At 38.9% G+C, this 26147-nt stretch overlaps 1 protein-coding gene across 2 annotated transcripts in view; it reads right to left on the bottom strand.

The window, feature by feature from the left end:
* Window positions 1–25852, bottom strand: part of AKAP7 (A-kinase anchoring protein 7) — a 122491-nt gene extending 96639 nt beyond the window's left edge. For both annotated transcript variants that reach the window (XM_027551553.1, XM_027551552.1), the window contains exons 1-4: window positions 25483–25852; window positions 17965–18093; window positions 10872–11011; window positions 2517–2653 (exon numbers count right to left, since the gene is read on the bottom strand). In XM_027551553.1, the coding sequence (XP_027407354.1) occupies window positions 2517–2653; window positions 10872–11011; window positions 17965–18093; window positions 25483–25729 (653 nt within the window). In that variant the 5' untranslated portion in view covers window positions 25730–25852. The remainder of the gene's footprint in view (window positions 1–2516; window positions 2654–10871; window positions 11012–17964; window positions 18094–25482) is intronic.
* Between the last annotated feature and the right edge of the window lie 295 nt (window positions 25853–26147).

Here is a 26147-nt window from a genome sequence, read left to right as displayed (position 1 = left end):
GTCCACAGAATTCTCTAGGCAAGAACACTGGAGTGGGTTGCCATTTCCTTCTCCAACTGAGTTACATACAGGAGGCCATTCACACTTGCAGCAGACTCATCTCTTCCACCTCTTTCATGAACTTGTGCTCATCTTCTCCCTCCTATCTCCATCCCACCCCCTCCCTCAATCACACTCCATGGAACAATAATAAAGAAAACCAACTAGTTCTGGTTTCTCCGCTGACCAGCATTCATTTAATTCCTAGAACTCTCAGCTTCTTCATATGCATAAGAAAGATGACCTTTCTGTGTGGCCAGACTCACAACACTTGTTAAGGAAATAAAATAATACTTGTTCGGGAAATAGAGGCTGACGAGCAGAGACTAAAATATATATACATGCCATGGCCAAGACCCATTTTTGATAATAGAGCTAAAACTTAAACTTATCAATCAATGGTAACTCAGTCTTCTTTGGTTTAAAAAGGCCTCTTTGGGGTACAATTATTCTTTAACTCAAATTTCCTTTCAGGATTGCTTTTCCCTTTCCTCTCCCCTCCTCCTTCCTAGGGAACCCAGTATACTTTTGTATAAAGATTGAAGAAGGTCTTTGGTTTGCTTGCTGTTTGGGTTCTCGGAGATGCCCGATTCAGGAGACTGGTCTGGTCATATCCCCAGGTACCCTTCGCTGGTGTCCACAAAAAATCACGTGTCCCTCCTGGGCACTGCACTAGCAGGCCCTGCTGAAGTATGAGACCTCTGTAGGGGCCTCTGATCAGGAAACATGGATACCTGGCATTGCCACTGTCCCTTATGACCACCATGATCCCTCATGATCACCACCCCTACTGATCCACCGATTCTCTGTGAACTTCCAAGTCTACCTACCAGGAAACAAGGAAATTTCTGGATTCATCTATTAATATATACCATGATAGACAAAGGGGAATTGAAGGAACTACCTGAGGTCTCTGTGTTAGAAATCTCCCTCAACGCTAACCTCCTGGCTGTGTGGAAGCACATTCTTCTTTGAGGTCCCCCAGGGAAGAAGGAATTCTTCCTCCAGACTGCCTTCGGACTTGAGACTCTACTAAATTAATTCTCACCCGGGTCTCCAGTCTGGCAGACTGCCTTGTAGATTTGAAATTTGCCAGGCCCCACAATCACCTGAGCTAATTCCTTAAAATAAAGCTCTACATATAGCTACAGTGTACATACAGATACATCAATATATCTATATATACAAATGAAGACCCATCCTACTGGGTCTGTTTGCCTGGGGAACCCTGACTCGTCCACCATTCTAACATACAGAGTGCCACCCATTTTCTCCGGGGCTTGCATCTTCTTGTGTCGCATTTTCTCTGACTTCTTTTAAGAGCATCAGAGAATTTCTTTTTTTTTCTTCTGATTGGCAAAGCAAACAGTGAACGTGAGTTAAGTAAAACCTTCCGGTCCTCTCTGTCATTGTATCTGCTTTTGGGTGGAGCACATTGGGACAGATGAGAAGACTGATCCCTAAAAATATGCAGTTCTACTATTTAAAAGATATCACCACTAGAATCATAATTTGACTGTATATTTTGAGCTACTACTTTATTCTTTTCTCCCTTATATTTCCCCTTTCCTTCGCGCCCTCCCCATCCAAGTCTTATTATTCATTCCCTCAGGAGACTACATGTCAGGGTAGAAGTAAGCTGTAACCTGTAATTCTGACTTTGGCTATCCAAAGAGCTTAAGCTTGAGCTTAATCCAGAGAGCTACACAGAACAAGGGGCGCTCATTCCAACAGTGTCCCAGAGAAGTGGAGGATGAGCAAGGTTTCTCCACTGTGGGCTGGAAAACAGCAAAGACTCATACTCAACTTGTGTGGCACAATTCTGAGTTTGGCGGTGCAGAGTATACAGTATTCTAGTAATGGGGTGGGGGTGAGACTGAAACTGTCCACTGACCTAGTAAATGACAGCTCTAATAGCTAATAATATTAAGTGCCTACTATGTGCCAGGCCCTATACTAAGAGTGTTTACCTGTGTCAGTACTATTATTTTCTCCATTTACTTAAAAAATGATTTGCCCAAAATTGAACAGCTTATTAAGACATGGTTCCAGAATCTTTACCTGGAATCCTAACCTAAATGGTCAGACGCCATAGTGCTTATATAATTAACATGGACAAAATAACTGCATAACAAATGCATCTGATAACAATAACACAGTTCAAAAGTATAGATTAGGGGCAATTCCCTGGTGGTCCACCGGTTAGGGCTCTGCACTTCCACTCCAGGGTACAAAGGTTCAATCCCTGGTAGGGGAACTAGGATCCCGCAAGCCATGTGTCACAGCAGAAAAAAAAAAAAAAATACAGATTAGGAAGAACATTGTACAGCTAATTCTGTACCTTGGCTTGTTGATTGCAACAAATTATAACAAAGAATGTTTCTTTAGAATTTCAGTGCCTCTTTGGGTTCTGTTATGTTTACTCATATTCAAGTAATAACTTGGAAAACAATATTCCAGAAAGATGTAGTACTCACACGTTTACGTCATCTTCATTCAATAACTGCATCACTAGTAGGGTAATATGAAAGGAGCCATCACTGCTCATTGCTCTGGCCAGTTGCTCATCTTGTCGTATTATTGCATTTTGCAGGATCTTAATTCCTTTTGTAATCTAATCACACACAGACAAAACAGAGATTAGGTAAGCAACATTTCCTTACAGCAACATTTAAATTGAGAAGAAAATAAGTAACGATTAAAATGAGAACACTGTCAGGATTTTCAATCAAATCATGCTTGTCTACCTATTCTTAAATATCCTGGAGGGATAACTCGGAAAGTTTAATGGGATGTATAAATGTTTTAAAAATTACACAATGCTTGTCCATCTTAAGAGCATAGCCCAACATCCTTCTTTTACAGACTGGGTCCCTGACTGAGTGGAAAAACTCAATGGCTATGTATCTTTCCAGAAACTTATCCTTGAAATATACAGTATGACTCACCATCATTATGGTCTTTCCTAAAAATAAGAGCTTTATTCTTGCCACAGAAAGGTCAAATCAGCAGACAACATTCCATTTCTGCTGGCAGTAATATTTATTTGTCTCCAAATGAATGTGTCTGAGAACCCATTCTTCATGGCCTTTAAGATCTTTCAGGACAGCAATAATTCAACAGGAATGACTACTGTCATTTCCCCAGACATGTGAGGCGGGGCATAACCATGGTGAGAGCTGCACAGAAGGCTAAACGCGTATGTTTACAAAACTGTATCCAAGCAAAATTCTTGTACAAAAACTGTATCTTTATCCAAGCAAAATCCTTGGTCCCTCATCAGCTCACCCCTCTCAACCTACTGAGAACAAAGAGGAATGATGACTTTTCCCTCCTCTATTTCCAGCTAGAGACAATGCTGTGTGTGCTAAGTCACTTCAGTCGTGTCCAATTCTTTGCAGCAGTAGGGACTACAGCCTGCCAGGCTCCTCTGTCCATGGGATTCTCCAAGTAAGAATATTGGAGAGGGCTGCCATTCCTTTCTCCAGGGAATCTTCCTGCCCGAGGGATCAAACCTGTGTCTCATACGTCTCCTGCACTGGCAGGTAGGTTCTTTACCACTAGCACCAGCGGGGAAGCCCAGAGACAATATTAGCCAACTTCTAAATGGAAAATAGCTTGAATATAAACTAGCAAACCAAGTGATCCCCAGAGAAAAGAGTGCATATAGAAGCCTGGAGGCAGCAGGATTAGAGAGAAAATGACAAGAGAGGAGACTGGCAATAGCAGCAGAACCCCAAAAAGACAGCAGAGATAAGAAAGAGCTGAATCACGAGCGTTCCCATACAGACAAGCTGTTTCATACTGAACAATCTTTCCATTATCTGCAGACTGTGACTGGACAAATCATGAGGTGCTGGCCTGGGATCTGACTTCCCACAGATCTTTACAATAAATCCTCTTCACCCAAATAACCTCAGCATTTCTCTATTCCTTGCAACATGGAGAACAGTAACACAGGAAACAGTGTTTTCCTGGTGGGACGATACGCAATAACACCTAAGATTTCCCAAGGTACGATGTCACTTCCGAGACACCCAACAAAAGAATATTGATAGCCTGGTAGTTAAAATGCTCCTAATAATAATACACAAAGGTCTTACAGTCAGAGTTTCCTCTACCTCTACATTGATCAAATTAATGATGTCCCCGAGGACATATTTCTTCCTCTCCATGTCTCACCACAGTTCTTGGTAATACAAATAAACACAACGTTGAAACAACAACAGTCCCCTTCTTGTGTGGTCACTAGGTTTCAGGCACTAGAGTAAGCATTTTACATCTATTCGTTCACTAAGCCTCCCACCGATCCTGTGAAGTAGGTATTGGTATTGTCTCCATTAAAATAAATTGAAACACAGAAGATTTAAAAAAAAAACTTTTCAAGATCTTAATACTACCCACTCTTGGGCTTCGCTGGTGGCTCAGCTGGTAAAGAATAAGCCTGCAATGTGGGAGATCTGGGTTTGATCCCTGGGTTGGGAAGATCCCCCAGGGAAGGGAACAGCTACCCACTCCAGTATTCTGGCCTGGAGAATTCTACGCACTGTATAGTCCATGGGATCGCAAAGAGTCAGACATGACTGAGTGACTTTCACTTTCAACAGCCACTTTCAATACCCAAAATAGCAAAGGAACTTGAGAAAAAGATAAATTACAAGAGATGAGAAAAGATGAAGGAAATATCTGGAGGAAAAGATCCAGGAGTGAGAAGGAGGAGGAGGAAAACTGGCGAGAATTGTAGAAGAAAAGGTATGAGGAATGTGTTTTTGAGAGGAGACAAGGACAGGGGCAACATGAGGGTATTGACTCAAGTCATGAAACATCAAGGGAAAAAAGACATTTAAAGGAGATTTTGAGGAAGTCTTACTGGATCCTGTGTAACAGAACACATGTGTGTGTGTTAGTCACTTAGTCGTGTCCTACTCTTTACATCCCCATAGACTACAGCCCACGAAGCTCCTCTGTCCATGGATTCTCAAGGCAAGAATACTGGAGTGAGTTGCCATTTCCTTCTCCAGGGGATTTTCCTGACCCAGGGATCGAACCTGGGTCTCCTGGATTGAAGGCAGATTCTTTACCATCTGAGCTATAGGGAAATCCCAGTAGAATACATGGGCTCAAAAAAGCCTTTGGTGTAAGTCCACACTACTCTTCGAGGATTTTACAGGTGAACTTCTGAGAGATTTTTCCAGGTGCAGTGAAGTCCTAGACTGGTTTACAGGAATACTGAAGCAGCTGAAGAAGATCCATGTTCATGTGGGAAGAACCTAGCCCAGTGCTGCGTAAAAATCGTGCATGCTCTAGAATGTCAGACTCAGAACAGTATAACTGCATCTTCAAATATTAGCTGGCACAAAATGGTAATTCTGGCTTAAATAATCATGAAAAAGTGGTTTAGGATGAGAACTTTTTAATACAAAGTGAAGCAAATTAAGGGTGCTAGACTTGTATCAGAAATCCTGGATTTTAATAACAGGTCAGCCACAGGTGTAACCCCACGGACATCACCTAGTCTCACTGAGTCTTGGTTTCTTTTCAATTGTAAAGCACTGCCAAAGTTACAATGGCAACCCACTCCAGTACTCTTGCCTGGAAAATCCCATGGATGGAGGAGCCTGGTAGGCTGCAATCCATGGGGTCGCTAGGAGTTGGACACGACTGAGCGACTTCACTTTCACTTTTCACTTTCATGCATTGGAGAAGGAAATGGCAACCCACTCCAGTGTTCTTGCCTGGAGAATCCCAGGGACGGGGGAGCCTGGTGGGCTGCCGTCTATGGGGTCACACAGAGTCGGACACGACTGAAGTGACTTAGTAGCAGCAGCCAAAGTTACAGGGATGTGTTAAAGGTCAACACACAAGCTACAGGAAGGCAGACAAGCTTAAGGAAAGCACTTCACCACATCTGCCTAATATAAGGTCTGCAACACTGCCAGTATTATGAAAATCAGGGGTTCTCTACCCCAAGGGACATCTGTCAATGCCTAGAGACATTTTCATTGTCACACCTGGGGTCTGCCATTGCACTTAGTGGGTAGAGTATCTGCATTTTCATAAAAATTTAGTTTTTATTCTAAGCTCAAATACTAATTATATATAAATTCAGGACAATGCTCAAAAATTTGTATATTCAGCATTTTAGTGCAATGTCCTATTATTTAGTGCAAAAGAGTTATAGACCATTCACATCTTTGAATTATCCAGTAGCTTATAAAACTGCAAATTAAAATTCATAAAACTTTTGAAGACTATCTCTCTGAAGTCACACAGTACTTAAAATGCAAAATTAACCTCGACCTATGAAAATTCTAAAAGACAACCTAATCAAGTAATGTATATCTAACTATGCTTTGATGCCTCAAATTAATTTATATATTCCTTGATATCATCTTTAAAAAAATTTAATGCTTTTTATTCTTAATTGCATTCTTAAAAGATAAAAAGAAAAAAGGAAACTACTTCAGAGTCTTCTCTGTATGCCATTTTTAAAAGTACCAATGTCATTAAAGGCCAAAGGAAACTAATTTTTATAGCCACTGTTTAAAATTTTACAAAGCCATTGAAGCTTATCTGTTATGATAATCCCCAGCCACTGGCAGTATTGAACAATGCACATTTTTTAAGCCTAACATTACAGAGCCATATTTAAATAGGATACTGAAAGAAACTTAAAAAAATAAAAGCTTATTAAAATCTTAAATATTTCATCCACTGAGTAATTTTCTTTGTATTTAGAGAATAAAAACAGACATGCAACTGCTAAACCTCACCATGAAGCCATATTCCACATGCCTAAAAATAAAAGCAATAAGAAATTTCATTTTTGTATGTTAAGCTTTCTAGTTGATTCAAAGCATACATGAGCCCACAGAAAATGCCTTCAAGTCAGTATGTGAGGGAGAGTGGTTACAGTCTAGCACACAGAAGGACAGTGTCCTTTACCTCATCTTTTGACATTATTTTTGGATTTTTTCCTAAGCTGTTAACATACATCATTCCTAAATTTTCTGCCTCATTAAGGTTTAACAGAATTATCACATCAGTTTGCTACCTAATATCTCTTCAAAGACAAATATAGTCATTTTTCTTGCTTGTCTACAGGATGAAAAAAACTTGAAAATTTGATGATAAAGCGGTAAGTAGAGTAAAAGTAAAAAATCATCTGAAGGTAGGAGAATTTTCTACATCTACCAAGTGTTTAACATGCATGATGACATCATGTACCTTCACAATTGCGTTTCCCAGAAAGGAACAGAATGCATAAATCATATTTCATCTTTTCATAAGACCAGTAATTTTCACATTACAAAATGAAATACAAAATTAAATGTAACAAATGCCTTTTAAAACTCCTAAAGAGTATCATATTTTTCCATTGGTATAGAACTGTCATCTTACAAAAAAATTAATGCATTCTTAATTTCAATTAGCTTCCTTTGCATTTTTCAATATTGACTTATATTATTACCTCTTATAAGAAAGTATATAAAACCAATATATGGGCAAATCCACCTAGAAATAATAATTGAGCAATTCTAGTCAGTTAAGAAATATTTAGGATTCACTAAAATACCATTCAATTTCTCCTCTTTATTTTTAGTTTTAAATTAATGTATAATTGTAGGTAATGGAGAAACACATTCTCATATACATGCAATTACGATATGTTTACGCATTCTAATTCATTTTCCAAATCTACTTCTTAAAAATACAAAAATCATGACCTTCCAAAACTAAAGCATTCCAAATGTCTACTAATGTGTTTAAAAATCAAAGACCCATGTAAGTCTGAATCCTTTTTCCTTTAAAACTAGATGCCAACAAGTAGAGGCAAAAGTAGAGCGGCTCATTGTCAATGTGCTAGCTTCCAAAAGCTTGTTTGCAGGTCACTTAATTGGAACTTGGAATACAGTCTCCCATTGAAACAATGTTATAAATGCTGCTCCTTTTCCCAGGACTCCCCACAAAAGCCCATAAGCAGTTTCAAAAGAAAATTAACATTAGATACTTTCAAACAAACAACAAAAAGGTGCTCACACAGAAGACATAAAAAGGATCTACCTCATCTTGTCCTAGTCCCTAATCCTCCTCCCTATATAGGCATTAAGCTTTGTTACCCACAAGTCAGTCTCTTGAGAGAGAAACATTAAATTCTTTGGTTTCCAGGTTATTTGAAACTTGTGTGCCCACTATTACAAGTCATGGACCTCCTGGAAAACAAACTATCACTGAACCTATATTACAGAAAACCAGCATGTGTCACACCGTATCTATTATTTGTAAATTTGTTCTGGTTGGAATTTGGTATGCCGGAAACATCTTCTGCCCTGAAATGACAGTATTTTGTGTGTGTGTACCTCTATTCCTGCCAAACTCTGTTCTAGGTACTGGGAAGGAGCTGTAAAACTGTGAGGAGGACTAACAAGTGTCAGATTTCAAGGATGACAATGGTGGGGATGGGGGGGGTGGTGACCTAGTCAGGGTGCTCATGGGTGGGAGAAGTTTGAGCTGAGATTTTGGCATTAACAAAACCAAAAGGAAAGAAAAGAAAACTAGCCAGAGAAAGCTTTCCCACAGGCAGGCAGAACTGGCAAGTTCAAACAAGGTCAGAGGGGCTGAGATGGAGGTCAAACCATATAGAACCTTCTAGAATATGGTAAAGCCTTTGTCTTTATCCAAATATCAATGGGAAGATACTGAAGTGCATAGGATGAAGGTGATGTGTCCAAATTTGGGTTTAGAAAATAATCATTATCACCTTCACTTTACACCTCAAGACACTGAAACTACAAAAATTAGGTAATGTGACCAACATCCACAGTGGCATTTGTGATCCAGCTGGTATCTGAGCAAGGTTGGTCAGGCTCCAAAGCCTGTACTATACCCACTTTCTACAGAACCTGCCAGCAGCAAAGAGGCAGAAACAAAGGCTACACTGACTTACAGGGTAAAAACAAAGGGTTGCGATGGTTTTCTTTCATCTCCTCCTCCCATCTTTGTGACCAATCTAAGTGTCAGAAGAAAAGAACCTCTTCACCCTCTTTCCCCTCAGCACCCTTCCCCGCCGGCCTTATTCTAGCACATCACCCCACCAGTCTTCACTGGAGGAGGTGGGAAGCGGGCCCAGCGCTGGCGGGGGCTGGGGCAGGCTGGAGGGAATGCAGAGCTGCTGCTCCGACCAGGGGAACCAAGAATAGCTATTTAGAGAAGAGCTCACCCAACTTCTACACACACAGACTCTGGAGTGGAACAATGTCTAAGCAAGAAACCAAAATAAGGAAACTGGCATCTCTTCCAATCACAAAAAGTGTGGGGATGTCACTAGGCCTGTTTCACGTGCAGTTTCCTCAGGACCTAACCTGCTCTCCTATAATGCCCGTAGGTACACATGATCCTAAATCTCATAGAAAACCTGTCTGAATAACTTACAAGTATTTTAATATTTGTCAAAAACATTAAACTTGCCATTGGCTAAACACTTAAGGGCTATTTTACAGTTAACCTACCACTACATACCAGTAAAATCAAACTTTGATTCTTTACTGTATCAAACTCTAAAATTCTGTATTGCTAGGTAATTCCACTTATCTATGTATCTTTTCTTCCCAAGTGAACTATACCTCACAAACTAGAAGTTTCCTGGAATGCCCCAACAGAATTTGTTCTCTTTTATATTTATTTCTTTGATTTCAATTTTGTTTGCTTTGATTTTTAAAAATTCATTAGCATTCTGTAGAAACATTCTAGTTAAATAAAGGGAGAAACAACCTGAAAATATGCCCAGTTAAGAGATCAGAGTCCACAATCAAACAGGAATTCAGATCTAGCTCTGAAGATACAAAATGGCCAAGTATAGAAACAGTCAGACTTCCAAATGAGACGTTCTTTCCTAAGGCGTTACAATTCCTATCTCACTGCTCTAAAAGGCTTAGCTACTACAGTTTTCTGTCTCAGTCATGTGAGGGTACCTTACTGTGGGACAATTGGCTGGTTTCATTTCCTATTACTGACGGCACATTAAATTTTCAGACTTTTAATAGATTTCTACCAAGTTTATTATACACCATTAAGTTGGTACAACAATGAGTAATTTTTGAAAAAACTATATTGCAATAATCATTACCATAAACTGGACTGCTGCTGCTAAGACGCTTCAGTCGTGTCCAACTCTGTGCGACCCCAGAGATGGCAGCCCACCAGGCTCCCCCATCCCTGGGATTCTCCAGGCAAGAACACTGGAGTGGGTTGACATTTCCTTCTCCAATGCATGAAAGTGAAAAGTGAAAGGGAAGTCGCTCAGTCGTGTCCGACTCTTAGCGACCCCATGGACTGCAGCCTACCAGGCTCCTCCATCCATGGGATTTTGCAGGCAAGAGTACTGGAGTGGGACGCCATTGCCTTCTCCAATAAACTGGACTAAGCAGCAACAAATTCCAGTTTACTTTCCCCACAGAGATTTCAGAATCTTTTTTTTTTTTTTTTAACCAGCTCTCTGCTTCTGAAACATTCTTCCATTATGATGAACAAAACTTTAGAAAGAACCTTGACATGCTATCTGGCAACATTTTTTGAAGTGGCTTTTGTAAAATTGTCATTTAACTGTGATTGCTTAAATAATATTTTCCAAAATTATTGTTTAAATATATTCTATAGTCCCTGTATTTTATATTCCCTATGTGTGTGTGTATACTCCATATTTTCTGCCCAGCTAAAATGCCACTGAAGACTCTTAAAGGCTGAAAGTAACAGGGCTTACAAGCATTTAGTGCACCTTAAATATAATTTAGAATAAAATATAGTAAAAATACTTAAAAAAAAAAAAACAGCACCTCTTTGTTGGTGATTGGAATGGATAGGAAATAGTTGGGTTGATAATCTTTTCGCTTTTTTTTCCTCTTCTTTATTTGCTCTTTATTGTTGCATTCATTTTCTTTACTTCTCTCCAAATTTACTTTAGGAACATCAGTGACTAGAGAAAAAAATTCAAACAATAATATGTCTAATGCAGTTAAACAAAGATAATATAATCAGTAAAAAAAAAAAAAAAGCACTATACAACTAGCAATCATTCATAATTGTCATTTTCAAATCTAAAATAGGAATTGACAAATTCTTCTGTAAAAGACTTCATAATAAATACTTTAGGCCTCGCAGATCATACAGTCTTAACTACCCAAGTCAGCTGTAGACAAAACACAGCTGAATGGGTACAAATGTTTTCCAATAAAACTTTATTTACAAAGCAGATAGTTAGATCTGGCCCATGTGCCATGGTGCACTAACCCCTCATCTGAAGTATAACTAACAACCATTCTCTTCCCCTTGCCACAATTTTCATGATGCTAGGAAAAATCATTGTTTCTCCATCCTGTAATATGTATATTCCTAACTTTTACAACAAAATCACTTGCAGCAGTGCCACTGAAAGTTCAATTTCTGGCTAATGTCACACTATAAACAATTAGCAAAAACTGAGAGGATGCTTTATAAACTTTCAGAGCAAGTAGGCAAAGTAATTTTGTTTGTTAAATTCTGGCTTCTGTTTTGCAGATCTTTTTCTTTAATGTTTTTTTCTAATAATTAATGTTTTATTATATATTTCACAAAAGTATCAGCCAGCAACAAATAAACAACTAAAGAAAAAAAAATAGTCCTTAACCACACCTAACTTGACAAACACTTACCACGCTTTTTTAAAGTCATCTTCAAAAGACATTTCTAACAACCAACAATTCTTATTATGAAACTATACTCCTAGAAATAATTTTCAAATCAATGTGAAATGCTTTTTTTTTCTTTAACAGATTCTATCAGGGGCTTCCAGATGCATGGAAAACTACCCTTAGTTTATATTTCAGGTTGTGTCTTCTTGAACAGTAGAGTACCTCATAGGGACTTTGTAAACTGCAAATATATATCTTCTGAGGTATAATTTTGCAGAGGAGGAGGAAGTACTTTGCCTTAGACTCAGTCTTATGAAGTTGGTCTCACCTTTGAGATCAGCTCTAACAAACCATGGTGACCAAGAGCACAAGATCTGTGCATATCTAACTAAACTCCTTATTTTACATACAATGAACAGAAGAGAAAAAAAAGTTTTAAAAACAGCTCAGTGTCACAGAGTCAAACCTGGTATCCAGACCTTTCAAAGCTCTCCTTCTAGCGTAATTTCCACTGGAACAAATTGCTTCCCTCTTGTGGTTCTAGATAAGTAGTTACTACTATGAACAAAATCAAAGAGCAGAAGAAACTGTCCTTATTCTGTTTTTCTTTGAAATATTAATAGTAAATAATTTTAAATGAATGTTGCAAATAATATTTTAATGAGAACTTCTAAGAAAAATAGTAGAAAATGTTTAAAATTTTAAAATTAAGCATTTGTGGGAACAGACATGCTTTCTTTCTAGGATCAACATATGTGTGAACCCTAGAAGGAGACGTAGAAGACAGGTCTATTAAGAACTAGGTGATCTGGGTAATAAGTCTGACTGTATTGTTACAGGTTAAGACAGAATTAACTGGTCTGTTTGTGCAACCGTTTCTCTATTACACTTCTCAACAACATGCATAATGATTAATATAGTTAAAATGACGTACCTTCACAGAGAATACAAATTTGAAATATAAATTAGCTTCTTTTATACATGTGAGCTTGTCAGAACTTTTATAAGTTCACAGCACTCTCATCCACATTGTCTTGTGTGTGTATGCTCAGTCACGTCCAACTCTTTGCAGCCTCATGGACCCAAGCCTCCCAGGCTCCTCTGTCCATGAGATTTTCCAAGCAAGAATACTGGAGTGGGTTGCCATTTCCTCCTCTGGGGGATCTTCCCAACCCAGGAATCAAACCTGTGTCCTGTGTCTCCTGCATTGGCAGGCAGATTCTTTACCACTAGCACCACCTGTCAAGTATGAGCAGTATATGAATTGCCTCATGGGATGCCCCTGGGTTTTATTTCCATGCAGCTTTTTTCATTTGGAAAATCAAATATGTTGAGCTGCTTGTAAGTTCAGATACATATAAGAAACAGTCCTTACTTTGTAGCAACATGAACTAAACAAACTAACTTTAAACAGAAGCCACAATATAATATGCTAATGAAGTACCACATATTTTAAATCTACTTCTAAATACATTCCAAGCCCACCTCCATCTGTTGTTAGTAAACTGGTACTCAAGAAAAGCAAACCAATTTTAATATAATCTGTGATCTAGAATAACAGAGCCAACTGCTAATTACCTCTGTACTAATTAAGATATTTTATATTGAAACTGGGCTTCCGGGGTGACGCAATTTGGTAAAGAATCTGCCTACCAATGCAGGAGACACAAGAGATGCAGAAATTAAATAAAGAACGGTGGCCAAACTAATAATCCAGTTGATGTTATAACCTTTAGTTCATCTCAAAATTAACACAGTAGAAAGAGAATCCAGAACCTATAGTCTATCTTTTCTTTTTTCAAACTGCAAACCATTAGTGGGTTATGAAATCACCAGAGAAGATAATTTTTAAAAGTACTTTTCAATAACTGGAATGGACAGATTGGAATGGAAAGGAAAGCAAAACAAAATCACAGAATGGTAAACAGTACCCTGCTTCCGGTACACGTAAGTATTACTTTGTGAAATTTCAGTTTTTTACATATATATGTATACCGGGTGGCACTGCAAAATCTACTGCAAAATCTATTTCTTACTTTGAACATAAGACATAGTTTTGCTGTATTTTACTCAATATAAACAGTACTAAGCAGAGGAACAGACCACTGAGTCTTCAGTATTTTAAGTTGTTTTATAGCTTACCTGTTTAAAACTAAAGAGTCCTCCTGTCTGTAACTACTTATTTTTGCCATTTCAAATGTTCCATAAGTCCATTTTGCAGATATTCAGAGAAGGAAAATCATAATCTCTGAAGGTAATAGTTACAATTTATAATAGTTCTAACAATTCCGGTATCATGAGAATGATACACCTGAAAGCCCCCAGTTCAGAATACAACCTCTTGGTAAAAATAAAGTACAGCGTTTTTCTAAATTCCCTTAGCTTCCTTTTATCAATAACTACTAAGCTTTCCTTTGAACTGGATTATCTAAATTTTTTCTTTTGTTAGACATCACAGACAGAGTAAAGTTTAAAATAATCTGGTGTGAGCTGGACAAATAAAGGGGGGAAATAATCCTGTATTTATTGTTATAGTACAGTTTAATTTACAGTTGTAAGTAGTATGCTTGTGTTTTTCTATTTCAGTGAGTCCTGCTGATTTATGGTCAACTTGCTAGACACTTGTTTGCATATCTTCTATGCCTTTCATTAGCAGGTTTATTTGTATGGCCAGGGTATAAAATCCCTTTTTTCCTTACTGAACTTCATTTTATTTATAACTTTTAAATCATAATCTAAGTTCTAAAATACAATTTAATATTATCTTTTTATTTTCCTTAGGTCGGGAAGATCCCCTGGAACAGGGAACGATCACTCCAGTATTCTTGAGAACTCCATGGACAGAGAAACCTGGTGGGCTACAGTCCATGGGGTCACAAAGACTCAGACACAACTGAGTGACCAACACTTTTATTTAATTCATACGAAAAGACAATGAGCAAAGTATTCGAGTAACATCAAGTTTACAATTAAAACATTAAAGATCAATGACAATAGAAGCAAAATGTAGAAAGCTTTGGCCATGTGCCCTGAATCTTTCTCTGGATTATTTAGAGTAACTTTCACTGTTCAGCAGAAAAAAAAGTATTAGTTGTAGTAAAGCTTGTAAACCCATCCCATAAATTTAATTTATTATACTTGTTAATTTTCATAATGATTTCAGTAGCCATTTTAATGTGCTCTAATGAATCTGGTCTTGTTGACAAAGGCTGTAACTCATCCATGCATTGACTCTTTTTTACCTAAAGCACCACGTGTGTCATTTTAATGTAAATTATCTAATTTTCTTAAAGGCTTTTTAATTCTCTCAAAAAACTACAAGGAAATGAATTATGAGAGAAATTAATGTAATGTAGCCCATCTGTTATTGTTGGTTGACTGTTTTTATACTTGCTGTTAGCCAAAACAATGAGTGAATTCAGTTTTGCTTTTATATTCTTTTTCTTGCTACGTAAGCCATCAAATCTCTGAAGTAACCATTCTTAAAATCTAAGTATACAACATAGACTATTACCTTCTATATTTCATAGAATTACTCTGAATAAGGACAAGGAAATGGCAACCCACTCCAGTACTCTTGCCTGGAAAATCCCATGGACAGAGGAGCCTGGCGGGCCATGGTCCATGGGGTCGCAGAGAGTCAGACACGACTGGAGTGACTAAGCACTCTGAATAATCTTTAGCAAATTACTAAAACTTTCTAATTTTCTGTGAGAATTAAGCAAAGAAATGTAAAGCATTTAGTGATGGGCTAGAAGCACTCAAAGGTATTATCATAAAATACTGCTTTCAAGGGACACATTCTTACTTATTTTGGCAAAATATTTTGGTAAGATTAAATTAATAAAAACTTATGGAGACAAGTTCTTTGCCATACACAATTGGAAGGACTTTACATTATTAATAAGTTAGTTGAATCCTGTCAACAATCTTATGAGATAGCTACCATTTTATACAATTTTTGAGATAGTGAAAGTGAGCCCAGACACTGGCTCAAAGCACACAACAGGAAAGTGTAGGAGTAAATTCTGTCCCTTGACAGTCTGACTCCTCAGCCCTCACTTGTAACTGCCTCAGTTTAACACTGTTAGTAAAATCTTGATGGATAACATCAAAAAAAAAAAATGAGTTTCTCTACCTCCCTGTTTACTGAATCGATGAAGCACACATCTTTAAAATCAAGTTTCTAACCACAATTCAAAATTTTAATCATATTTTTTCATGAAAAGAATCAAGAGTTCATAAAATTTGAAGATTAGAAAAAGGAATAAAGAAAAAAAATTGTTCAGAAACCTACTATCTTAACACAATCACTAGGAATTTTGGTGACAGATCACCTAAAGTATTTACACAATTGTAAACTAACATTACATATATTCCCCCCTGATTTTTTACTTTGCATTTTATATAGGAAATATTCCCTATGTTTTCAGAAATATTTTCATAATATGCAATTCTATGCTATGTGGGCTTCCCTAGTGGCCCCAGTGGTGAAGAGCCCACCTGCCAATGCAGCAGGCCATGGGTAAGAACCACAGGTTCTATCTTCCTGGGTCAGGAACATCCCCTGGAGAAGGGCATGGGAACCCATTCCAGTATTCTTGTCTGGAGAATCCCATGGACAGAGCAGCCTAGGGGGCTACAGTCCCTACGGTTGCAAAGAGTTGCACACAACTGAAGTGACTTGAAATGTTCCCCATTACATAGTTTCTAGAAATATCTGCATAACATATAATTCAATACTATGTAACCTAAAGGCACTGGTATAGCTGAATAAGCTATACCACAGTCTAATGGACATTTGGGTTTTCTGGCAATATTTTTACTACTTAAAAACACTGTGACGCATGTTTATAAATAAAACTTCTTCCCACAAGTAAGACTATGTCCTTACATTAGGAATTCCATGAGTGACTCCACTCCATGTATCAACATTGCTTCAGTTAAGTTCAGTTCAGTCGCTCAGTCGTGTCCACTCTTTGCGACCCCATGAATCGCAGCACGCCAGGCCTCCCTGTCCATCACCAACTCCCGGAGTTCACTCAGACTCACATCCATCAAGTCAGTGATGCCATCCAGCCATCTCATCCTGTCACCCCTTTCTTAAGATCCCAATAAACCCCATTCTAAAAGGACTACTACAACAATACTCTGTCAGAAGCCACAAAGAAATAACCTAAAATCACAGAGTATTATTTTCAAATGATATTCCCAATCTGATAAGTTACAATCATATTTTAATGTACATCCTTTGATACTTATTAAATTGAATAATTTTCCATACATTTATTTACTAACTGAGCTTTATCTTTTACATCCTTTGCCAGGCACCAATCATTTTTTCTTATTTGGGATAAATATTTGCCTCAAGTCCTTTAATAATACAATTTGGAATAAACATTACAGACTTCTCCAATAAATTACAGAGAAATACAAGACACAATTTACAGTTTTTTAAAAACTGACAATTTACACTTTTTTAAAAACCAACTCAAGACAATCACTCACTAGACCAAATACTAAGATTCAATCTTTATTTGACATACATTTTTCTGTTAAAATTTTTTTTCAAGTAAATGAGGTTTTAATCAATCCTTTAAAATACTTAAGATCTGAAGTATTTTTAACATACAACTTAACAGTATTAACTAATGAGTACATAATAACATGGTGATTTCCAGTATCTCTAAAATCTACAATAATTACAAAACTGGACTTAGAATTCAGTGAGGTAAAATAAGGATTATGATCATTTCAGTGAGGAGAACCGAATGCCCCATTTAGGAAAGACCTATGACTGAAAGAAAGAAAACTCACTGAACGACTCTGTTTTGAACCTTGATTTAAGTTAAGGTTAACTTAACCTTATCATCTAACTTAACCTTAGTTCATAGTTAATGATTACGATCATCTTGAGAGTTGTTACTGTTGTTTAGTCACTAAATCGTGTCCGTCTCTTTGGCAACCCCAGACTGTAGCCCACCAGACTCCTCTGTCCATGGGATTTTCCAGGCAAGATTACTGAAGTGGGTTGCCATTTACTTCTCCAAGGGATCTTCCTGACCCAGGGATTGAATTCACATCTCCTGCATTGGCAGGCGGATTCTTTACTATGGAGCCAAACAATTATTAATTAACAACCCAAACTCAAAAACATAACAATACTTAAGGTAAAATAATTTATTAAAAAAATATATATATATCACTAAGTTTACTGTTCACTGCTTCTAAACACATATTTATTTAATAAAGTACTTACTTTCACTATCATCTTTAATATCTATGGTAGCAAATGGCAAATCCACCAGAAAATCCATGGTGTTGGCTTCAAATTCTTCTGACATTTCTTGTTTGCTTGATACACTTTCACATTCATTGGAATTCACCCCTATAACATAACAAAAAGAAAACTGTATTATTTTTATTTATTTTTTAATTCATATCCTAAGCTAAAGCACGGAGAAGGAAATGGCAACCCACTCCAGTGTTCTTGCCTGGAGAATCCCATGGACAGAGAAGCCTGGTAGGCTGCAGTCCGTGGGGTCACACAGAGCTGGACACGACTGAAGCGACTTGGCGGCAGTGGCGGCAAGCTAAAGCAACTCAACTAACTGAACTCAATATAAATTAACATCTGTTAAGAAATGGTAAAATTAGTATTCAAACATACTGTAAACTACTTATTTAGTTATACCATATGCTAAATTTCTATAAACCCATTTTTATGTTAAACAACTTTAATAATTTCCTGAAGCACAGTACTTAACTCAGGATTAAAGTTGAGTTAATCAACAAACCTCAAGATCCTTTATAAGACACATTTTCTTAACTTCAAAACTACATTTTTCACATAACTTCTGAACACAAGCCAACAAGATTTTGGCAATCTCTACCATGTTTATTTGTTAACAACATCAATTATGTATTCTCATCTGTACAAGCTCTGACTTTTATTTTTCCTTATGAAAAGATTGAAAAACTTTTTTCATTCCATATTAACATGGGAAATTCAAACATTAAAATTCACACATTAAAAATACATAGCTCTAAATATGCTTTTCTAGAAATTCAGTGGTTAAAAGCAAAAAGATCTTATAGTTTCCCTGATAGCTCTTCCAAAGACATGTACTAATACTAGAGTGACATTTCACACCTGGTCCTTGTTTTTTTGTTTTGTTTTGTTTTCTTATTATGAGTAGAACAATCATATGCCTCAGGAGGAGGTTAGGGGAAAAGGGTGTCTGTTTAAACTGATAAAGTCAATTTGCTAAACTTACCAGCTGGTGGTCTCCCCATAACATTACCCTCCATGCTTTTAGACACAAACGTTGTCTGACCCAGAATTGAACAAAACCCTGGGATACTTACATAATTTTTATTCTATATATTGACTAACAATTAATTTACCACTGAAGATATTAAAGAAGTCATTTATTTCATTGTTATAATCCTCTATTTTCATATATCAGACCTTTAAAACCACACTCCATTAAGAATGTGGCTTACAATACACAAGATAATAAATATTCATCATAAGTTATAGTTAACATAAGCCAAAAAAACTAAATTTTTATCGTAATTTCAGTAATCTTTAATATTATTTACAGACACCCTACACACAGGCACACACACACATACCTATTTTGTAGATAAAAGCAAAAAATGACAGCTAAAACCTTTTTATTGCTGATTTTTTTATATCAACTAGTCATGTTCAACACCAAAATCAAAAAAGTTAATAGTACACTCTTAATAATGCTATTTATTTATATTACAGTTCAAACCTTATTAAGCTTGAGTGCCTGGCATGCAGGTGTTCAACAAGTGTTAGTTTACCATGAATCTATTCACAGCTATTGAAATATGTGAGAACAAGTAAATGTTTCCTTTCTATTTTTACACTTGTGTTGAAAAATACACAGCTTATATTTAAAGAAAAGTTTTAATAAATCAATACATACCTATATTTGGGCAAATGCACCTACACTGAAAAGATCATCACTAATCACTTAGCTTACACAACACTATAAATAAAATGTTTAAAGGTTTTTACATTTTTTAAAAAATAAATAAAATTCTTGAATGCAATGGTATGTCAAAATCAACAAGAGTCTAGAACTTGAAACACAAAATTTTTTCTATTAAATTACCTAATAGCTGAAAACCTTTTTGTAGATATTAATTATTAACAGGCTTTCCTGGTGGCTCAGACTTGGTAAAGAATCTGCCCATATTGTGGGAGACCTAGGTTCGATCCCTAGGTTGGGAAGATTCCCTAGAGAAGGAAATGGCAACCGACTCCAGTATTCTTGCCTGGGAAATCCCATACACAGAGGGGCCTGGTGGCCTACAGTCCATGGTGTTGCATGAATTATTAACTCAGCAATAAGAGAATACCACTTGCAAGTAACTCTTGGAACTCCATGTTCTATGGTCATCCTATAGAACAATGTCTCTCAACAGGGCTCAAATCTGAAACACTTCCTCCAGTTCTCTAAGCTCCAGTGTTTCAGCAAAGGTTGGCAGATATGAATTAAACACATCCACATCCAGCCCCATCACTTCATGGCAAATAGAAGGGGAAAAATGGAAACAGTGACAGACTTTATTTTCTTGGGCTCCAAAATCACTGCGGAAGGTGACTGCAGCCATGAAATTAGAAGACGATTGCTCCTTGGAAGGAAAGCTACGACAAACCTAGAAAGATAACAATTTGTCAACAAAAGACCCTATAGTCAAAGTCATGATTTTTCCAGTAATCACGTACAGATGTGAGAGTTGGAATATTAAGAAGGCTGAGTGTCAAAGAATTGCTGCTTTTGAACTGTGGTGCTGGAGAAGACTCTTAAGTGTCCCTTGGACAGCAAGGAGATCCAATCAGTTCATGCTAAAGGAAATCAACCCTGAATATTCATTGGAAGGACTGATGCTGAAGCTGAAGCTCCAATACTTTGACACCTGATGCCAAAGTATTATGCATTATTAAGAGTGTACTATTAATTTTTTTGATTTTGGTGTTGAACATGACTAGTTGATATTAAAAAAATCAGCAATAAAAAGGTTTTAGCTGTTGTTTTTTGCTTTTATCTACAAAATAGGTATGTGTGTGTGCCTGTGTGTAGGGTGTGTGTTTGTAAATAGTATTAAAGGTTACTGAAATTACAATAAAAATTTATTTGGCTTATGTTAACTATAACTTACGATGAATATTTATTATCTTGTGTATTGTAAGCCATATTCTTAATGGAGTGTGTTTTTAAAGGTCTGATATATGAAAATAGAGGATTATAACAATGAAATAAATGACTTCTTTAATATCTTCAATGGTAAAGAGCCAACTCACTGGAAAAGACCCTGATGCTGAGAAAGATTGAAGGCAGAAGAGAAGAGGGCAACAGAGGATGAGATGTTTGGATGGCATCACTGACTCAATGAACATGAGTTTGAGCAAACTCCAGGAGATAGTTGAAAGACAGGGAAGCCTGGCATGCTGCAGTCCATGGGGTAGCAAAGAGTCAGACACACCCAAGCAAGCCACTGAACAACAATCATAACGACATTTTCTTTTACAGAAGTACAAATTTTTGTTTTGGAAAAATTGCCTTAAAATAACCAACCTTCGGACTTCCCTGGTGGTACAGTTTTGTAAGAATCTGCCTGCCAATGCAGGGGGCATGGGTTTGATCCCTGGTCCAGGAAGATTCCACACGCCTCAGGGCAACTAAACTCAACTCATGTGCCACAAGCAACAATGCCCCTGCACTAGGACCACTGAGCTGGAGCTCTAGAACCTGCTAGCAGCAACTACCGAGCCTGTACTCTCTAGGACCTATGAGCCACAACTACTGAGCCTGTGCGCCATAACTTCTGAAGCCCAGGTGCCTACAGCCTGTGCTAAACAAAAAGAGAAGCTACTGCAATGAGAAGCCTGTGTACCGCAAGGAAGAGTAGCCCCAGCTCTCTGCAACTAGATAAGTCTGCGTGCAACAAGGGATCCAGCATAGCCAGAAATAAATAAAATCATAACCAACCTTGAAATAAAGGACTTAAACTATAAATTGATCATTGTGAGTATTTAAAATTTGGTTTAACTATTGTTAAAATTCTTTTGTACAAATCCAAGTAAGAGTAATGTTGCTAAGTGAATTAATACCGTAAAGATACGGTGAGGGGGACTTCCCTGCAGTTCAGTGGCTAAGACTCTGAGATGCCAATGTAGGGGTAAGGGTTCGATCCCTAGTATGGCAGCTAGGATCCCACAAGTTGAATGGTGTGGCCAAAAACAAAAGAGGTAAAACTGGTTAACCACTACTAGCATAACAACAATATCTAACATTTGAGCAAGTGTCTATGCCAGGCATTGCTGGAAGCACTTTACAGAAGATGGTAACTCCCTTAACCATGTTATAAGGGTAATATTAAACTCTTTTCACAAACTAGCCAATTAAGCAACTTGCCTCAGGTTACAGGTCTTGGGGCTAGAATTTGAATCCAGTTACTCAACCCCCAAAACCTGCCAGCAACAGCACTGCTGGAAAGTTCACATACACAGTTTATATTATAATATACACAGTTTATATAATATAATACACCCAGATATCTGCCTGGTATCTGTTCTGGTTAAGAAGAGCATTTTCATTTTAAAGAGGGGATATAAGAATGCATATGCACTTGTACTATGTGTATAATTATATACAAAAAAGCTGACATAGTTGTACTCAATACATTTCTGCTATTCAAATATTTCAAATAGAATCATTACTTTTATAAGAAAACAATTAATGCATATGCTTCAGTTCAGTTCAGTTGCTCAGTCATGTCCCACTCTTTGCAACCCCATGAATCGCAGCATGCCAGGACTCCCTGTCCATCACCAACTCCAGGAGTTCTCTCAAACCCACGTCCATCGAGTCGGTGATGCCATCCAGCCATCTCATCTTCTGTTGTCCTCTTTTCCTCCTGCCCCCAATCCCTCCCAGCATCAGAGTCTTTTCCAATGAGTCAACTCTTCGCATGAGGTGGCCAAAGTACTGGAGTTTCAGCTTCAGCATCATTCCTTCCAAAGAATACCCAGGGCTGATCTCCTTTAGAATGGACTGGTTGGAACACCTTGCTGTCCAAGGAACTCTCAAGAGTCTTCTCCAACACCACAGTTGAAAACTATCAATTCTTCGGCGCTTAGCTTTCTTCACAGTCCAACTCTCACATCCATACATGACTACTGGAAAAACTATAGTCTTGACTAGACGGACCTTTGTTGGCAAAGTAATGTCTCTGCTGAAAAGAGATATGCTATCTAGGTTGGTCATAACTTTCCTTCCAAGAGTAATCATCTTTTAATTTCATGGCTGCAGTCACCATCTGCAGCAATTTTGGAGCCCCAAAAAATAAAGTCTGACACTGTTTCCACTGTTTCCCCATCTACTTCCCATGAAGGGATGGGACCAGATGCCATGATCTTCGTTTTCTGAATGTTGAGCTTTAAGCCAACTTTTTCACTCTCCACTTTCACTTTCATCAAGAGGCTTTTTAGTTCCTCTTCACTTTCTGCCATAAGGGTGGTGTCATCTGCATATCTGAGGTTATTGATATTTCTCCTGGTAATCTTGATTCCAGCTTGTGCTTCTTCCAGCCCAGCGTTTCTCATCATGTACTCTGCATGTAAGTTAAATAAGCAGGGTGACAATATACAGCCTTGACGTACTCCTTTTCCTATTCGGAACCAGTCTGTTGGTCCATGTCCGGTTCAAACTGTTGCTTCCTGACCTGCATACAGGTTTCTCAAGAGGCAGGTCAGGTGGTCTGGTATTCCCATCTCTTTCAGAATTTTCCACAGTTTATTGTGATCCACACAGTCAAAGGCTTTGGCATAGTCAATAAAGCAGAAAAAGATGTTTTTCTGGAACTCTCTTGCTTTTTGATGATCCAGGGGATGTTGGCGTATGTTTAAAATACATTATAAAATTGTACATGAAGTATACAGTAATATTCAAATACATGTGTACTTACACAAATGACTTCATCAAAGACAAACCAACAGAAGAAAAAAGAATAGTCTGCCCTTCCTCACACAAATTGTAAGTTTCCTATCTGGATAACAAAGCACAACTTTATTAAGCAAAATTCTCTTCTACTCACTCTACTAGGTAGGTATATTCCCCAAGAAGGTATATCCAATATTCCTGCCTGGGAAATCCCAGGGACAGGAGCCTGTTGGGCTATACAGTCCATGGGGTCAAAAAACAGTTGACAGGGCTTAGCAACTCAACAATAGATATATAGTTGGTATAGTTCCCAAGAATCAGTGGAAAGGGTCAGTTCCATCATCCATGCCAGTTCTGGCCTAGCTACTAAAAATAGAAACATCTTACAGCTGGAGAAATGTTGACAGCTGTCAACAAGTCACTTGACCTCCATGCTTTGGTTTCCACATTATGAAAAAAGGAACAAAAGTACAACCCAAATTACTAGCCAGAAATGGACAAAGTAAGCTAATAATATCTGAAACGCAATGTAAAAAGGCATTAAACTCCACAAACATCTTAAAAGTATGCTACCCGCATCCTCAATTCCAAGGCCACACACTGAAGGAACTGGGGTGGGAAACCCTTCTCTTTGACACTGACAAGTTTCCCTTTATAACTGCATCTCAAAAATTCCCATCGTCAGCATTGACCTCCCAAGGTCTTCATCATTTAATTCCCTCAACAATTGTAAACATATTTACACTAGTTAACAATTACATAACATTTTAAGATGTTCATGCTCTTTATATCTATGCGGTGGCTCAGACGCTAAAGCGTCTGCCTACAATGCGGGAGACCCGGGTTCAAATCCTGGGTCGGGAAGATCTCCTGGAAAAGGAAATGGCAACCCACTCCAGTATTCTTGCCTGGAGAATCCCATGGACAGAGGAACCTGGTAGGCTACAGTCCATGGAGTCGCAGAGTCGGACACCACTGAGCGACTTCACTTTCACTTTCATTTTCATTTGTTTATATTTCAAAAATCTCACATGAAAAATACTTGAAAGTCTCTCAGTTGTGTCCCACTCTTTGTGACCCCGTGGACTGTAGCCCACCAGGCTCCTCCGTCCGTGGGATTCTCCAGGCAAGAATACTGGAGTGGGTTGACATTTCCTTCATAGAAGAGCACCTTTTCTCTAATTGGCTTGTCGGTGCCTTTCACCAAAAGTCCAACCCCTAACTCGCTCTACCCACCAACATCAGTTCACAGTAAATGCGGACATGAACTGGAAACTCATTCTGAGCCCTACTGCAGATCTGGCGCCAATTTAGAAAGGTCACTTCCACACCGAGAATAAAATCCTACGAGGAAAACCTAAGTGCGGTGGTTCAAGCCTTTGTTTGTGATAAAGTATAAAAACGGAGCTTTTTCTAGATTTTGCTGATACACAAACACCGTCAGAGGGTATGTGTCGGCAAGAAGTTTCTAAAAGGTTAGAAGATCATCGGGAAAGAAAAGTGAAACTTAGAATGGGTTCACAGTCCCGGCCTCCCGTCGCACCAACAGTGCGTGCATTAACAAAAACACTCGCTGACAGGCAGCACTGATCATACCGGGTGGTACCGGGTTCCCTAAGGCTACACCGAATTCCGCGGAGGCGGGGGAGAGGAGCCCCAGAGCAGGGCGGGCGTGGGATCGCGCTCCAAGCGCTGGGGGCGCAGGCGGGGCGGCAAGGCCGGGCCCTCCCGGCGGCCGAGCCGAGCCCACGCCCCCAAACTCCAGTCGCCCCACACCGCCCGCCCGAGCTCACCAGCTCCGGGGAGCTCCATGCAGGCGGCGTTGGCGGGCGACGGGTCTCCGCAGGCGACGACTGCCGGGCGCTGCGACCACGGGCTAAGGGCGAGGAGGGGACGGAGGCGGGGCGGAGGACTGGCGCGCGGCGCGCGGGGGCGGGGCAAAGGGCGGTGGTAGCGGCTGGCGCCCGGGGCTCGGGCCGCGGCGACCAGACCTGCAGAGGCGCCGAGCCCCCAGAGCCGCAGTCCTCGAAGTAGCTGCATGCCCAGGCCGGGCGCCCAGAACGAGCGGAAAGGGCCGAGCCGATGCACCCGCAGTACCCGGATTCTTGCGAGCGACGCAGGCCAATTGCGGGGAGGGCGGGGGCCTCCTCTCTGCGCGGCGACGCTCCGCCCCCGACCCCGCCTCCGCCCTGGACCCCGCCTCCGCTCCTGGGAGGGGCACTCTGCGGTCTTTGGCCGGGCCGAATTATCTCCAGTAGTGCTGCCGTTCCCATCCCAGGCTTCCAGGGGTGAGATTGGTCGCTGACTGAAAGCATTCCCTGATTGGAGTCTCCTGAGGATCCATGTTTTTAGTTTTGCAAAGAGTTTTCAAAACATAGAATTCTGATTACAGAATATTTGAGAAGAGGGAGATATATACAGGAACGACACCTTGCTTTATAGGGGAGGGAAAAAAGCC

The sequence above is a fragment of the Bos indicus x Bos taurus genome, chromosome 9, assembly GCF_003369695.1.
Source record: "Bos indicus x Bos taurus breed Angus x Brahman F1 hybrid chromosome 9, Bos_hybrid_MaternalHap_v2.0, whole genome shotgun sequence".
Taxonomy (NCBI): domain Eukaryota; kingdom Metazoa; phylum Chordata; class Mammalia; order Artiodactyla; family Bovidae; genus Bos; species Bos indicus x Bos taurus.
The sequence above is the reverse complement of the archived record's forward strand: the minus strand, read 5'-3'. Positions and strand labels throughout refer to the sequence as shown.